The sequence below is a fragment of the Chelonoidis abingdonii genome, chromosome 3, assembly GCF_003597395.2.
Source record: "Chelonoidis abingdonii isolate Lonesome George chromosome 3, CheloAbing_2.0, whole genome shotgun sequence".
Classification (NCBI taxonomy): domain Eukaryota; kingdom Metazoa; phylum Chordata; order Testudines; family Testudinidae; genus Chelonoidis; species Chelonoidis abingdonii.
Genome location: NC_133771.1, coordinates 47,103,458 through 47,121,277, shown reverse-complemented (window position 1 = coordinate 47,121,277; position 17,820 = coordinate 47,103,458). Strand labels below are relative to the sequence as shown.

Sequence of the window (17,820 nt, the reverse complement as noted above, 5' to 3'; positions counted from 1 at the left end):
TAAACGTCAGATATAGTGTTTTTAAAGCCTCGGATTGTAAGCCTCGGGTTACTTTTATTGTACAGGCTAAAGACTCAAATAGGGTTAGGTTACATACATTATTACACAGTGCATATGTGCAACAAGCTTGAAGTATCACTAAACTACCAAATCAAGAACTATTGATGTCACCTAAATAAAAAGTTGGTATCATCTTTAACCTCCTTCATACAAGTCAAACTGATACTTCTTTATGTACAGATGGTATTTGTGGACTACTTAAAGATAATCTAAAAATCAGAGCTTTAATCATAACCCTTACAATGGATAACTTCATAACAGGCACTCCTAGTTTATGTACTTGACAGAACTTCATTATCTTGAAGACCGAAAACTGAGATTTTAAAGCAACTGATATTTTTACTTCTCTCAATCATGCTGTAACACAATGTACTCCTTACTGAATATAGTGTATTGTATAGGCTCCTTACTGAATGCAGAATGTTTTACTATGTGAAAAAAAGTTAGTGACTTATGGGTACATTAAGAAATAGCAATTAATTGTTTACAAAATGCTAATTTATTGATGTATTTTAACTGTGTAGCTCCATGCAAGGGTACACTTTACAAATTACGGAACAAGTAAAGTTCTTTCAACAGCTTTTTTGCACTTGCATCCTCCTTAACTCCTAGTCAGTATTGTGAAATGAGTTGTTCAGAAGGTAAATTTATAAGGAATTACTTCTAAGAAAAAAAAATCTTACATGAATCTAGTAGAACAAAAACATTTAGAAGCTCTAGTTGTTTGAGAACCCAAAGTATGTATTTATCACAAGCAGCATACAGTATCTGCACCAAATCTCCAAGTTATATATGCAGGAGAAGCCGCATACAGTATCTACATGAAAATCCAAGGAACATTTTAGGTACACATGGTACCTGAAAATCTGTAGCAGCCCCAGAAGTTAACTTAATAAGAATGACAAATGCCCAATGAATTTACAGTTTCTGTAGCAGGGCTAGATGAAGGATTAACAAAATACAAACAAACATGTTTGAATGAGCCCTGTTCTCATTTGCACAATTAAATCTGAACAGTGCATACTCAAATTCAGCACACTAGTGACATCTGCACTATGACACCATCCCAGCAGAACCATGCACTCCAGGAGCCCTTCCCTAGACCACAGAGAAGAAAGCCAGCCCTTTGCCCCTGTGGCTGGCTTACAGAGCCTGACAGTGGTCTGCCACCCTGAGATGGTAGGCTCTACTGGGCTGCTATCAAGATCAGTTTACATTTATCGTGCAGTATCACCATGGTTTGGCTGAATTTTATGGTTGAACTTCACACTTTCAGGTTTTTTTGCACTTAATTTGTCATTTCTTAAAGGCAAACAAAATACATTTACTTTAAAAGAAACATTTATTTTCTCAAGTCACACAGTTTTAAACAGATGTAGGACAACTTATTTCACATTTTGAGCCTTCACCAAAGCACACACACTAAGTCACATGTACAGTAAGTGTTTTTCTATTATAATTCTTCCTGGACTGACATATCATTAAGGTGCATAGGCAGATGAAGACTTGCATTTTAGAGAATGGTTCATAAAGCTGTATGAAAAGTGACATGTAAAAACTTTTCATGTTATCAAAGTCTTTTCACAACATAAATGTTAAACAATTCATAAGCTTGATTTCAAAACAAAAACAACCCAACCACCCTAAATCAAATAGAACGTATTACCAGTATATATTCTTCCAAAAAGATTCCCAGAACTTTAAAATAAGTTTCAAATATATACAGATTTATAACTTAAGTGCTCATTTGTCTGATCTTTTAATCATGCAAGAGTTGCAACAGGAGAGATGTGTTTCTTACAGAGGCTTTTCTGAAAATGCAGTAAAACTCTTCACTCGTGCAAAGAACAAAGGGGTATACATCTTGTCAATGTCAAAAGCAGAGACTGCAGTCTCACCAGTAGATCTACAAAGAATATTACAAAAGTGAGTTACCTTCATCAAATATAAACTGCCATTTAAATCCTTCAATCCTGTATTCAGGGGAGCGATAAGGAGTAATCCAGTATTTTCATAATGAAAAGTGTGCACAAAGCCACAGACACACAAGCTAACCTCGTATATATAATGCCAAGTCACGCTGAAAGCATGACTTGTATTTTGGCTATCTCCTGTCTAACCAGTATGTGCTTGTATTATTAATAAAATGATTATCAAGATAAACAATGACATTCCACATTGCATCATACTTTCCATTCCTGACACATGATTCAGAATTTGGAATACAAGGAGGAGGATATTGCCATAGTAAAGCAGCCGCAACTAGAAATGTTTAATGTAAAAATACCATATTTGCATGCTTCAGTGAGAATCATGACTCTCTACTACAGTAAAGTGACATCATATCTATTAGTCTATTTAATACTCACAGAGTTAGATTCCCAGTTATGTTCTCCAGCACATGAGGATAGCCTCCTAACCTATACAAATTGATTTGTGCAACACTGTTGTTGTGCACCAGTGTGAAATTTGCCCGTTGGCTGAAGTCTAGCATAAACAGCTATACACCATGTAAGCCCTGTTTGGAGGGTTTAATTGGGACCTAAATGGTGCGTAGCCCTTGTGCTGTCCAACAACTGAACAACTCCTATAAAACACAATGTCACAGTGTAAGAGTTACAATCTTTTTAAGGATAACTCAGGTTGAAAATAAACTACTTAACTTCCCTGAAGTGGGATTTTTTTTTCCCCCCACACCACAGAAACCATCATTCTGCTCATTCATGATCAACTGCAGGGTCACTGCACTAAGAATTGGTCCCTACGCAAACCCGGAGCAGAAAACCTATACATGGGGTAGTATAAAAGAGTTGGAGGGCATCACTCTCTCCCTCACCATTCAGCTTCAGGAATATCTGGGTAGCCAAGTTATGGCTGCTGCTGCTACTATAGTCAACAGGTAAGAGTAATGACCACAGCCCTCTGTGCCCCTACAACTTGAAGGTCTGGGTTAGTGGGTATGCCACTGGCCATCTGCTCATCTCTCTCACAGCCTGACATAGTAGTTGGGCACATTACTCCACAGCTCACAGGGGGTTGAAGAGTATCCTTGCAGAGGCTCTTTGCAGCATACCCTGCTTTTAAAGGTTCACAAGCTCATAGAAAGGAAAAGGTGTAGCTCTAGAGAGCAGAAGTTTTCCAAAACCTCTTTACTAGGAACAAAAATATTTCTGCTTAGGATTGCCGAGTACAGTAGATCAAATACTATTCACAAATCTTACTAAACTGCAAAAACTCCATGCCTTCATGTTTAGGATACTTTCCCATACTTTACATTGCCAAAAAGTAGTGATCCTGTAAGGTCTTAGAATGCTAACAAAATGCCAAACCAAGACCATAATTATTTTATTTTCAAGTCATTTGTTTAAACCACAAAACTTTTAGTACATTTTATCATTGGATAGATGAATGCTTCCGGCCTTATTACACACAAACATCTTTCCTTGCTCTTGTTCTCAGTTTAACTTACTTGTAAGTTATGTTACAAGAATGATGTATCCAAACAAGCTTGTTGAATCTCTGGCGGCCACTGGAACACAGCTGTAGTCCTACATGAAAACTGTGCTCTGTTTCTGGTACAGAAACACGGCGGAAATACCTGTATTTGTGGTAGTCAATTGGTTTCTGAACAATAAACACAAAGTTTAGTGACACACAAAGAACATGCAGCACTACCATGGTTTATCATAACACTTTAAATAAGCGTGAAGATAGATCCTGAAACAGCAAAAACTCCATGCCTTCATATATAGGATATTTTTATTTACATTGCCAAAAAGTAGTGATCCTTTAAGTTCTTAGAAGGAAAGAGTGATGATAAAATGCCAAACTAAGACCATAATTATTTTATTTTCAAGTCATTTGTTTAAACCTCAGAACTCTTAGCACATTTTACCTCTTCCTTATTTAGCACACATCCTACACTATGTCTCATACATAAGAAACTCTAGAATTAAGTAGTAATATTACTTGAAAAACTGTTTAACATATACCAAGCTACATATGGAGCAGGATTTCACAGAAAATAACATTTCTCCTCAAACCTCTATTGAGTTTGAAAAACTGAGACTAAGTTAGCGGCATGTACAATACCAAAACCCTTGTAATTACTTTGACGCTACTTACTATAGGTTTTTTTTTCTGCAACATCTGTTGTTGAAAGTTATTCCCATTTAAATTCTTGACCAGATATTGATTATTTAGATTCACTTATTTAATGCTGCAGACAGAAGTTTCCTAAGATGAAGGGTGATGTCATAAAAAGATCTTTGCTGTTCCTCCCATTTTTTTCTTCTTCTGACTTAATTCTCATGCCACCATCTTGTGAGCTGGGGATACACATCTCTTTTTAAATTTAGCAAGGCTGTTATAAATTAATACAGGCCTTGTGTAGCAATCAAGCTTGGGGAACAGTTGTCAGAAGAGCGCTTACTGGGGGAGAAATGGTGTTTAAGTGTGAACAAAGTCATTTTACAGCAAACAAATAGGCTTGGCACAATAATGTTGATTCAGAGAGACTGCTTTCTTGCTTCAGAAAGTTAATATATTTTTGGAAGGAGACACGTAAGTTGTTATATTTTACAAGTGCTCTAATGTCTGGTAATTTATCTGACATCACTTCATGCACCAAGTTCATTAGCAAGTCTCTGGTACAGTCACACCTCCATATGCTCTTTAAAGACACACTTGTGGGGAAACTTTAAGAAAAAAAATCCCACTCTTCTTACCCTCTTGTTCTCTTATTGCTCTATTTTATTTTGGTACCTACCTCTTCCTTCTTCATTAATACAGCAAATACTTTGGTTTGATTGTCTGTATCCTGGGAGAGGCGATAATGGCCAAGCAAGATTGCATCAGTTCTAGAAGGTTAAAGGGATGGTGTCAAGCATGTACTGTTAGGGATACTAGTTTTTATTTATGTTGCAAAAACACCTAAGCATTAAGACTGACAGTAGTTGTAAGATCTATTTTTCCTTCCATTACTGACTTGTGTGCCCATTTTAGGGATGTGAGCCTTTGGCCCAGGGAATATTTCTGTGTTTTGTAAAGCATCAGGCCTGTTATAGGTGATGAATTATAATGTTCATAAAATTGCTTTTTAGTATTTTTCTTAGGTAGGATGGAGTAGATTGGCTAGTCAGTTTTTTTAATCCAATTTCTAGTTATTTTCACTTTCAAATTCTTATGTAATAGCTCAAAACTGCATTGTTTTAGAAATGCAAACACATTTCCACAATAATTTAACAAGTTCATGGGAACATTTCAAGGAGGAAACATCTTCCTTGACCCAGAAAATTAATATATTTCCTTGATTCCTTCAACTCCTTCCTAGACGTTCACTTCTGTTCAGATAGCCTTTCACTGTTCGCCCTCTTTTCCTACTTCCTTGCCTTTCTTGGGGGGGGGGGGGCGGAAATAATCCCGAAATCACGAGACCAACAGTGCAGGTCTCTTACATCTGTTCACTCTGAGTTTCTCCAGACATTGTCCCAGGCCTTGATCTTACAATCAGATGTCTGATTCCAGAATCGGGGTCTTAAATTGTAATGTCCCTTGAAGCAGGGACTAGGTCTTGTATTTTCCTGTAAAGAACTATGAATATCTCTGGCACAATAGAAACAATAAATGATATTTCCGTTGTTGTTCTTACTTTTCCTAAATTTAGAGGCTAACATGAGTTAACATGGTTAAGCACTGAAATAAATTGCCTAGGGAGGTTGTGGAAACTCCATCATTGGGGATTTTTAAGAGCAAGTTAGACAAACACCTGTCAGTGATGGTCTAGATAATACTTAGTCCTGCCCTGAGTGCAGGGGACTGGACTAGATGATCTTTCAAGGTCCCTTTCAGTTCTGTGATTTTATGAAATGCATCTTTTTTTCTGCAGGGTGAAAAACAAGGAGTGAGGCAGACAAATGCGCAATTTCAACATACCTTGTATTTTTAGTTCGTAAACGAGGAACAATAGATTGAGGCTCTTCAGGAGTTGTTAGCATCATTACTTGACCATCTGGGAAGAATCTCATGTATCTGCAAAAATACAATTATACAATAAAAACCTGGAAAAAGTAGTAGACATTGTTTTCTCATGGGATCCCTTCACAGAAAGGTGTAGTATTAGAGGTGCTAATTCTTGGCATTTAAAAACAGATTTTCACATATTTTCAAAAGCATAGAAACAGCTCATCAGAAACCAAAAGACCTGGTTTGGGAGACCACATGATGAAACTAAGCAGACTTTTGCAAAAGCACAGAAGTTAAGAACTTCAGAGGAGGAATACAGAAAAGGAGCTACTGACCAGAAGTCAAGATGAACCTTATATAAACTTTGGGAACCTTCTTCCTACCCAATACCCACTGAGATAAGTATAATTAGCTCTTAACTCATATTAATCTGAAGAAGTCTGTTTGCTGGTGCTTTTCTACCTTAAGTATCAGATTTGCGATGCTAAGATCAGATACCAAATCTAGAAAGACAGGTTGAAACTTTCCACATCATATGAATAATTATGAGATTGACTGGTATCCTGTAGCTCATTTTAGACTCAGAAGGGGACAGCAGAGTAGAACAATTAGCTATGTGAATAGTAGAATGAGAAGGCTAAGAAAGGCAGTGAATGAGTAACTGGAAAGAGTTCAAAGGCAGATTTAAAAAAACCCAGCCTTTAAATCTACTTGCTTGGTTATGAGAAAATTTAAACGGTAATTTTTATTTGATCTCATTTTTTTCTTTCTGAGCACTATTTTGATGGACACAAAGGAAAGAATGATTTGGGGAGAGGGAGAAATCAGTGGCATCTTTAAAGCTCTAGTTTTACCGACATGAGCAGAAGGTGCAACTGAGGAGGAAAATTAGTTTCTAAACCTACCTCTATTGATCAGATCTAACAGTATTCCTTATGGCCTTGATCCTGGAAATACTTACACCCAAGTAACTTTACACACTTAGCATTCCACTGAGCTCAACTGAACTACTAGTGTTTGCAGTACTGAAATCTATATTTGAATGAACAGTACTTGAAGAGAGGGGGAAATACTTCCCTCACTCAGTTTACTACAGTTCTACCTGTAATATTCCACTTGGTGCCATGCTCTATAGAAACCATCAAGAGACTGCTCTCCTTGACGTATGTATGTTGTCTTGCTGATGTACACACCTACAGAAATGAAGCAAATAAGAAAATATGGACCTAAATATTTAAGCATCTTTTAAAAGTGTATAAACATACAAAATTAAAAATTATGGCTGTATAGGTTTTCAGCTACATTTTTATTACCTAAAGAGGAGGAAGAAGTTTCTTCTAAACGTGATGATATGCATATTCAAAACCCAACTGAATTCAGATAAGGCCTAACATTTGTGGCACTATATAATTAGACAGAAATAAAAGATTACCCAACTTTTTTCTGGCAAAATCATACATAACAATGAAGACATCTGATTCCAAAAATACTCCTTACCATCAAATCGAACACGGGGCCTTTCCAGAAACATTTCTCTCCAGGAGGCATAAGGAACAAGTTTGTTACAGCTTCTGCCCCAAACCCTCAAACAAGCTTGACGCCAGATTTCAGGATCCCTAGTGAAGACATAAAAGCAAAACCCATAGCTTTACAGCACCTTGGTGAACTCCAATATCAAGGCACAAAAGACGAGTGGGGAATTTTAAGAACGTAGTGGTAGATGGGGTGTGGATAGAGTTAAAGGCGCTTTTCTTAGACTGTTTAATTACTAAATAATTAAACCACACAGAACTTGGAATCATTGAGGAACTAGAAAGCCATTTTCTCATCAAAAAGTACAACATATGACGCAGTGACAATACAGCACAGAACTCTGTGTGTGTGTCAACCTGGCATTGCTTTGTGATGTCTACATGGTGATCACAGTCAGGCTGCTAATATTTTAGGACTCAACTCCATTTAACAATATGTCCTCTCTTTTGTGAGCAAAGGTACTCCTTGCTCGTAAACATCATTCAAATATCACCAAAACATATTAGCTTATATTAGACTAATTGCTTCTATCTATCCAGAAATTTACACCATAATCATGATTGGTGTATTCGAGCACCTGATTAGTATTATCAGGAGTTTAATATGGGACTACTCATGAATAAATAGAGCAGGATTTAGCCCAATATACAGATGTAACAGCCTAAAAGTAAAAACATTTTCTTAATACAGGCAGCTTTCCTCTATGGATTCACTACCAGTCTTTATATACCAATACTAATAAGACCAACTCTTATATAGTGTTTTCATCAGCAGATCTCAAAGCACTTCACAAAGAAGGTCAGTATCATTATTCCCATTTTACAGATGGGGAAACTGAGGCATGGGAAGCAAAAAGACTTGGTCAAGGTCACCAACAGGCCAATGCCAGAGGCAGGAATAGAACCTAGGTATCCTGAGTCCCAGTACAGCACTCATCTATGAGGCAGGGTTTTTACACACAAAAATGTATTTTTTGGAAATTTTAACTGTTTATGCAGCTAATACACAGTCTCTGCTCATGTTGTTAAGGTAAACAAACTGTATTCTCAAGAAAATGACAATTTGATTAAGATAAAAAATTGCTGGTGGCATTTAATTCCCACACGGACTTTTTCTACCTAAATAAATGTCTACAGCTATAATCTTAGTCTTTAAACTGGTTATAAGTATCAGATTAAGAAAAGCTCCTTGTTGTCCACCCAAAAGAACAGAAGGTGAATCTCTCACTCTATGGATAACGTTTCAATTATACCTGGCACAAATGTAAAATCCTCTGCAGACCAGAGATAGCTGCTCTAATGACCTTAGGTCCAGATCACTGGAAACCACCCATCGAAAAATGTACATTAGCACTTCCATAGGCAGCACTGTGAACAGAAAATAATTAAGTGATCACATGGTAACATGATGATAACCAAAGAAATTATTTCCCTGATCCTATTTTTGATAGCTACCAAAATCCTCTTCTTCACAGGAAATTAGAGAACAAGTTTGACTGGGAATAATCAATCAAATACCTAACATAAAAATACATAATGGACTATAAAGAACTTCACATAATATACAAATGTAAAGACATGACATGGTAACAAAATATTTTTTAGATGTGGTCTTGAAGACACAGCTACATATCTTTACAGGGCACAACAGGTATATCACTGATTTTATGAAACAATTGTTCTCCAGCGGCTTTAATATATAGAGAGCTCTTTGCGCACATCACACATATAAAGTAACATTTTATTTCTTACACAACATTTTACATCTTGCGTGGAAGCCAGGATGTGAGTCACTGACTTCAAAAGTTAAGTAGGTTCAGGCAATTCAGTACTTGGATGGGTCACCACTAGGAACATGTATAACCTGCAGGAAGTAGTGCTGGTGAATCAATACTGTATCACTCCTCCTTCTGTCAGTAATGAGTCAATGGGACCCAGGTGTCAGATGGCATGGTACTGTTGAGGACCCTTTCCAATGACTTTAAACATAAATAAATCAAGATCCTGACCAAAGTTATTGACAAGTGAGATACTAGGAAAATTCTCATAACAGTAAAGGTAGAGTAAGAAAATTTGGAGGTTTTAGCCAGTATTCCATCTACTTGCAGTCCAGCTCGCTAAATTTTCTCTGCAGTTTTAGCTGGATATAATCATCTTTACTACTTAACCGTTACTGTTAAGAGTGCTGCTGTATGCTATTAAGCAGCTGCTGTTTCTGCTGTCTGGGGCTGAGTGATTCCTAAATAACCTTTACACCTATTTCACAAAAGACAAGTGTTAGATTTATTCAGTTTGCTCCGATACACTTTTTAGTAAAAACAGCTAGAGAAGTGTAGTGTTCACTAGTAACAGATGCTGTAGTTAAAGCTACAAAACTGTTTCTATTGAATTATAATTGTATTTATATGTTGTTTTTTGGAAAAAAGTTCTTTTGAATTGAAGTTTTTTGATATCTGGTCTCAACTCTAGGTGACTTTTTTTTTTTTCCTGGAAAATCTGGGCAAACAGCATTTAGCCATTTGAGTAGTGAGATAGATGGGGGGCGGGAGGGAATACGTATGTTATGTAGTAGAAGTCTGATCTTCCCCTGCTGTCTTGCACCAAGAACTAATTATCACTCCTCTCCCTCAAAAAAAAAAAAAAAAAAATCTGTATGCTACTGCCATCCTTGATTAGTTTAGTGTTCTCTCATTCTCTGGGTCCCACTCACATTCTAATTTATTTCTGTATGCCGGACACTAGTTATGGAAAAAATATTAGAAATACAGCTAAAGCACTCTTCGCTGGCATTTCAGTGTTGTAAAGGTAAGGAAGTATTGTCAGTTCGGGGCAGAGACAGTGTCTTATGTGTTTACAGCATCTTGCAAACACACACACACGCACACACACACAGTTTTCAGTTCTCTTTCACATCCAGGCTGCTTTTCTCCCTAGACCAGTGGATCTGTGACTGCTGCAGAAATGATCAATAGTGATCCTTCACCCGATTAACAAATGGATTACAGATCAAGATTTTAGTGACTTTCAACTCTACTACAAGCTGAGCAGAGCAGCAGAATAGTAAAATGCAGAAATATCATGGAGACTGAGGGTTTGGCTACACTTGCAGCTGTACAGCGCTGAGAGTTAAAGCTGTCTTCATACAGCTGTGTAGGGAAAGCGCTGCAGTGTGCCCACAGACAGCTACCAGTGCTGCAGTGTGGCCGCATTTGCAGCAGTGCTGGAAGTGGTGCATTATGGGCAGCTATCCCAGTGTTCAAGTGGCTGCAGCGTGCTTTTCAAAAGAGGGGGGTGAGGTGGAGCGTGACAGGGAGTGTGGGGGAAACAGAGAGAGTGGATTTTTGGAGCTGACGTGTCAGCTCCTTGCCTTGCAAGTTCTAAGGACTTGAAGATACACAGCACCAACCTTCAATCATTTTAAAAGTTTCGACCCCTTCCCCCACCCCTCTCTCATTCACTAAATGCAAATAGCCTTCAGACCAGATAAGCAGCTGCTCCAAAACGGACACCATCCTCCCTGCGGGCTGCTTCTCTCCTCAAGCAAACACTAGCTGTGGACATTCATCCCCCTGCCTGCCTCATTCACAGCAAACAGTAGCTGTGTTTGTTTTTTGATAAGCAGCTCCAGGAGCCCCGAGTTCACAACAAAACCAAGAGAGGCATCACAACAAAACAAAGAGTGTTTATCTTTACTTAAAAAGCATTATGGGAAGGTTCCGGAGGCCAGTTACAGCGTAGTAAGATTAATCACTGTTTACACTGGCACCCCAGCACTGTAAGAGCAGCGCTGTTCTCTTTATTCCTCTCGTGGAGGGAGATACAGCCCTGTATGTGCCTTGCCAGCGTGGATGGGGAGTAAGTTACAGCGCTGTGAAGCCACTACCAGCGCTGTAACTCTTAAGTGTAGCCAAGCCCTGAGGAAGAAATACCAACAGGAGAGGAGGGCTTGGGGCTTTCCCCCACTCAGACTGGGATCTCATGAATATATAGTATACAAAGTGCAAGCTTCCAAATTCTTTTGGCAAAAAATCAAGAAGAAAAATGGTCTTTCTAAATGGTCTGAGTTAAACACAGAAGACAATAGAAACAGTGCCAAAGTTCTGAAGTTCCATAAATTTACTCTATTTTGCTTCCTTCAAAAAGTAGTGAGGCTAAGATTTTCAAAAGGTGACCAGTGATTTTGGGGAGCCAGAATGAGATGCTTCATAGGGGTCTGATTTTCTGAAAGTGTTGAGCACCTACCCACTGATAATCAGACCCCTCCTTAGATGTCAAGCTGGGTGCCCCAAAATGGAAGCACCCAAAAATCACTGGCTATTTTAAAATAGGGTGGCCAGAGTTTTTTAATGTGCGTGTGAATGGATCCATTTATAATAACAATTGTGAAAAATGTTTGCTTTCACTGAAAGGAATCTGATACTCTCCATCGGCAAATATAAAATATCCACTTCCCATAAAACAAATCACTTTCATTCACATAACTGTAGCAGACTCATGTGTACCAGAAAATGTGAAACAAACACAAATCCACTCTTAAGGAAAGGTATATGGCAGCGTTGAAAACAATATGCCAGAGGCACAATAATAAAGGTTAAATCAATTATTAGGACCCACTCCTGCAAAGACTTATACAGGTACTTACTTTTACACACTGGGGGTAGTCCATGAAATCAATAGGACTACTCCACAGTATGCAGGACTGAACACCTGCTTATGTCTTTTCAGGATTGCAGCTTAAGTGTTAAGACAGTCCTTCCATATTATTTTCAAAAATAAATCAATGTCAGCCTATTCCCTCTCCTAGTCCCAATAAACTGTCAGAGGTAAGGAAGACAAGTAGCATGTGAACATTCTTCCCAGAGAACAAGCAAAGTAAATTTCAAAGTGAAGTTCTGATCCTGCAAGCCTGCATGAGTCTGCCTGCGTGGAATAGCCTACAGGAACAAGGCCAGAATATGTATGAAGGAAGAGCTGTTAAAGCAGTTGATGAGATTTCTTCCCATACATCTAGTTATAATAATGAACAAATAGATACCCTGAGTCATTTACAAGAAAGTTCTTTAAATATATATTTTAGAATAAAAAGAGACAAGACATTTTATTAAAGCTGAGCTAAAAAATATACCTCTAAGAATTCCTTCCTTACAAACTTATGACATAATTAATCTCACACCTGAGATATGAGTCTGACTGACATCAAGATCAGGCTGACAAAGTTTGACTGAGGATTCCTGAAGAGCGAGCTGCTGCTGAAAGTAGGACAAAAGATCAGCCATCTTGCCATCATCATCACCATCCTCAATGCTAAAGTAAAGAAAAATAAAACAAAACCTGAGACTGGAACAAAACATGCCAACATCTAGTATTCACACTGACCTTTTCTTCTCATTTGATATGATTTCTGATTTGTACTTTGTAATTACTGCATTTCTTAAGTTCAAAGTATAGTCATTAAGATTTCTTATCACAATGATAATCTAATTTGCGAAGAAAAAAAAAAAAAAGAGGCCTAATCAGATTTATTTAGGTTTTGTTAAAACAAGGACGTCTTTTTAAGAGAGTATAATATTAACAGAAACATTTCTGTAGTTATTTTTCTTTTAATCCCAAACCAAGCAGTTTCACTGTTTGGATTTTTACATTCACCTGCAGTATGTGCAACACAATCACTGAAGAACTGTGCTAGTCTATGAGCACCAAAATATTAACACAATTAATTTATTTTTGTCATCTACGATGAACAGCACATAAGAAATAAAACAGCAGCATTACCAGTGAAAAGTACATTATATTTTATAGAGCTCATTATAGTAATTATAAGGATTTTTTTTGGGAGGAGGGAGAGTGTCACTTTTTAAAACTTATAGTATCCCTTTGTAGTTTTCCTCATCAACATATTGATCTTTTAGAAGAAGTGGTTTGGACAAATCCTGTTATTTGGCATTATTTGGGAAATTAGTTTTATGAAGTAATGAAAAAGATGGCAACAAAGACACTATGGCCCAGATTCAGAAAGGGGCTTTCGCATTATGACACTGAGCATTGTGGCACCTAACTGTTAGGTACCTAGAAAATCACAGGAACAACACTAATGCACAAAGCCTGAGTGAGGAACCTGGGCTCCTGTACAAGCAATAGGGAGAAGTAAATACCTTAAGCTCAAAAGCCTGTCTTTTTACCAACAAAAGTTTGTTTAATAATAGATATTCTCTCACTCATTTTGTCTCTCTAACAGATTAGAATGTCATTCTAACTCTCTCTGGGCCAATTAATATTATTCAATTATTCACTTAATGTGGAATAACTTCAATATAGGAAATGGGGGGGGGGGCACATCAGAATAACCCAGTGGTTAGGCAACTCACCTGAGAGGTGGCAGATTGCTGCTCAAATCCTTTCTCACCATCAGGAGGAGAGGGTCCTTGAACTGGGAATCTCCCACATCCTGGATGCGTGCCTAATCACTGGGTGGAGGTCCTCCTACATGCCTCGCCCAACCCTTGTGTGTATTCAATGAGAAGTCCAACCCAGTAGGCAACCTCTGAGCACGCCCACCAGATCAGGTCCCTGCATGCCACTCAGGAAGCTGAACAACTATCTTCCTCAGTTTTCTAGCCCATGAAAGTTTATGCCCAAATAAATTTGTTAGTCTCTAAGGTGCCACAAGGACTCCTCATTTGTTTTTGCTTCTTCGGTTTGTAAATCAGAGTGCATGCTCAGAGACAAAAACTTAGGCACTGAGTGACTTCAGGTGCCTACAGGGTACAGAAGGAGTTCTGTGGATCACAGTGGTGCCTAAAAACAAGACGTAGGTTCCTAAGTGCCTTCATGGGTTGCTCCCTATGCTAAAAGGTTAATGAACATTGTTTAATATGCTATAAAATTACATTATTGCAACATAACGATTAAACCTGAGTTCTCTACAACAGGTGCAACCATTCTACACAGGTGTGTATAAGTAGCCACTCAAAACACATGACTCTACCTAACCTTACTCATGAGGTGCTACATATATATTTTATTGTCCCTAATACTAACAAGCTCTCTCAGAGAACACACAGTTTGTGTAGAACTTCCAAAAGCTTACTTATATTTATCTTGTACATGTTTAGTTTAATTGGGATGGGTTTAATAAGGGAAGTGATGGAATAAAGAAAGCTCCAACTCCAGTTGAAAGAGCTAGAAAAGGATCTTTAAAATACTGTAAAGAGAAGACAGAATTCTGTTTTAGCCTTCTAGGCCTAAAACTTTAGTGAGATGTTATGGAGAAAGGGAGTGACAACTGATAAAACAGTGTTCATTACTTACCTTGTATTACGGGAAGAGATGACAACTATTACAGAACTTTGTTATAGTAGCTTATTATACATTTTTGCTGGTGTGACGTAGAGAACTTCTACAACTGTTTAGAGCTTAGAGAGCAGAAGTACTAATAGTGCTAACAAACATTGCAGAGTGTATGCCTTTCTAGAAGATGCTACTTTAGAAAACAAATAAGGGGCCAGGATAAGAAAGCTGGCTCCAGCCCTAGTATCATTTGGAGTTGGGGAGGGGCAATAAGAAAAAATTTTTTTTGAAAGACCACATGGAAGTTCATGTCCTCATCAACAGATTGAACTGACTAATGGAAAGTTGCTCAAAGATGGGGGGAGGGCGGGAATACTAGGAATATAAAAGAACTTTACAAAATTCTACTCTATAGTCTAGTATTTTTCTTACCTCACTGTGTGATGTTAATGGGGGTTCACTTAAATACCCAGATAGTCTTTGTAGCAAGGCGGTGGGATCCCCCACAGCCCCATGGAGAGACCAGCCTCCCCCAGCACCAATGTGAGCGGAGCCAACGGGTCCTGCACCTGCCCCTCAGAGGGCAGGGCACAGGACAGGAAGTAGAAAAGCCTGACTGCAGAGCTCACTTGAGAGCCTGCTGCTGGAGAGGCCAGATGCAGGTGGCCTAGCTCGGGACATGTTGGCAGGCTGTGGCCAACATGAGGACTGGCCAGCCCAGCCTACTTCTGGCCAGCTACCCTGAGGAGCCGATGGTGCTGGAAACCTCCAACGACACCACTCTAACCCAGGTACCCTCTAAGGGGGAGTCTGGAAGTAGCTTGGGGGAAGCTGACCCTGGTGTGGCCGCAGCTCAGCCAGAACCCATGTCAATGTGTTGCAGTCAGGATCCCCACTGACACAGCAGTGAGCCTCCTGCTGCTACTTTTAGGGCCCTGGGCTGGGATGCAGTGGAATGGGTGGGCCTGTGTCCCCCTTGCTACCCCACTCACGGGTGGCAGTCTCCCCCTCACACCGAACACTCAGAAGCCTGAGCTCCTGACTATTTGTTTGCTGCCCCACCCTGACCCAGGGCCTGGGCTCCTATTGGACTCTTGGCTCAGCCCCTGCCTAAGGGCCTGAGCTCCAGACTGTTTGTTTACTGCCCCTCCCTGACCTAGGGCTGGGGTCCATAGCGAACTATTGCAAGGTGGTGGGATCCCCCACAGCCTCGCGGAGAGACGAGCCTCGGCTGAGCCGTTCTACAGTCCTATACTTGGCTATTACCCTAAGAGTCTAACTGCTATATATGTACAAGCCTACGAGTGCAGACTCTTTTGATACTACAGTGTAACTTTCAAGAATCAATATGTCAGCTCTTACTAGCCTAAAAATGATCTTGCCTGCATAGCTTAGAGATCTGAATCTCCAAGTAAAAAGTAATATGGTGGTTTCTGTATTTTTAAATCCCCTAGTAACTATTTTCTGCTAAATTATTTTAATCCTCAATTTGTTTGAATTGGCACCAAACAAATTAAGAACTGCATCGCATTGTACTGTTTGGTATAAAATGTGTTCCCAGGCCCATTAAAGGATCTATATAACTTTCCATAATGCATGCTACTAATTAAATTGCAGTTAAACAAAAAGATGCTTCTCAAACATTAGGTGACTATACTACAAACAGATAGGTGGCACCTTAATGAATGTCTCTGGATTAGAAACAAAATGTGTAAATTTGTGCACTCCTGTGCTGCTCAGTGGTAAACTTGTCATACTTACTAGCTCCTTCCGACACCATCACCTTCCGGAGACCACGTATAGGTGATCTTAAACTCTATATCAGGTACAAGTTGCATGGCTAGACGATAAAACTTGATGGCTGAAAATAAAGGTAATATTACAACTTGGAACACATGTAATGCCTACTCTAGTGATCAAAATTGAGCTTCTCCTGAGACATAACTTTAGCTGTAACTGCACTATAACTAAGGCCAGGAAGGCTCTACAGCATGACACTTCTTAAAAAATCATTTTTTTTTTTTTTTGAAGTAGCAAAGCTGCTCATCAGGGTACCCGACTAGACACTAATCCCATCGTTCCCAGCTGTTTCTTTAATATCCAATTTAACCTAAACCAATTAAAATAAAAATGGTAATCTCAGCAGGGGAGATAGACCTATTTGAGACACTTATCAGGGCTTGAAAATCCACTTACCCCTTTTGTGGAGGACACATACCATCAGCTTCTACATAATTAATTTTCATTCAATATCTTCTATGGGAGTGCCAGTTAAGGCTTGATACGTAAGGGTGTTTTATACACTTAAATTTTATAAAGGCCTGGTTTTTTATTTATTTTTTTCTTCCCAAAGGTGTTGGCAGGACCGGCGCTAGGGTTTCTCGCGCCCTAGGCGCTAGGGTTTCTCGCGCCCTAGGCGCACGGCCATTTTGCCGCCCCCAGCGCTGATCCCGCGGCTCCGGTGGAGCTGCTGCAGTCATTCCTGCGGAGGGTCCGTTGGTCCGTGGCTCTGGTGGAGCTGCCGCAGTCATGCCTGCGGGCGGTCCACCGGAGCCGCGCAAGCAGCCAACCGTCCACAGGCATGCCTGCGGTAGCTCCACTGGAGCCGCAGACCAACGGACCCTCCGCAGGAATGACTGCAGCAGCTCCACCGGACCCACCTGTCGCCCTCCTGGCAAAATGCCGCCCCCCGAATAATTCTGGCGCCCTAGGCGATTGCCTAGGCTGCCTAAACGGTATCGCCGGCCTTGGGGGTTGGGGACCCAACAACTCTTACTTGCTTCCAACGTCCATAAAGTTTCTATGTCTTTATGGTTCCAAAGAGCTTTGCCAAATATGAACAGATGACTCCAGTATCAGATGCTTTCAGATGCTCATAACTTTACCAAGGTAAAGCAGAGTAAAAACGCTGCTATTCAGAACCTTGCAGGCATCAGTGACATGGACAAGAATCAGGTCAATTTCACTTTGCTGCTCA

The 17,820-nt window shown here is 39.4% G+C and overlaps 1 protein-coding gene across 2 annotated transcripts in view; it reads right to left on the bottom strand.

The window, feature by feature from the left end:
- FBXO9 (F-box protein 9) overlaps nucleotides 1–17,820 on the bottom strand; it is a 49,731-nt gene continuing 31,911 nt past the window's right edge. The window contains exons 4-12 of one of the 2 annotated variants that reach the window (XM_032764029.2): nucleotides 16,605–16,704; nucleotides 12,730–12,860; nucleotides 8,810–8,924; nucleotides 7,522–7,640; nucleotides 7,127–7,217; nucleotides 5,995–6,090; nucleotides 4,829–4,919; nucleotides 3,530–3,684; nucleotides 1–1,966 (exon numbers count right to left, since the gene is read on the bottom strand). In XM_032764029.2, the coding sequence (XP_032619920.1) occupies nucleotides 1,858–1,966; nucleotides 3,530–3,684; nucleotides 4,829–4,919; nucleotides 5,995–6,090; nucleotides 7,127–7,217; nucleotides 7,522–7,640; nucleotides 8,810–8,924; nucleotides 12,730–12,860; nucleotides 16,605–16,704 (1,007 nt within the window). In that variant the 3' untranslated portion in view covers nucleotides 1–1,857. The remainder of the gene's footprint in view (nucleotides 1,967–3,529; nucleotides 3,685–4,828; nucleotides 4,920–5,994; nucleotides 6,091–7,126; nucleotides 7,218–7,521; nucleotides 7,641–8,809; nucleotides 8,925–12,729; nucleotides 12,861–16,604; nucleotides 16,705–17,820) is intronic. The other variant, XM_032764027.2, reaches the window with a different exon arrangement.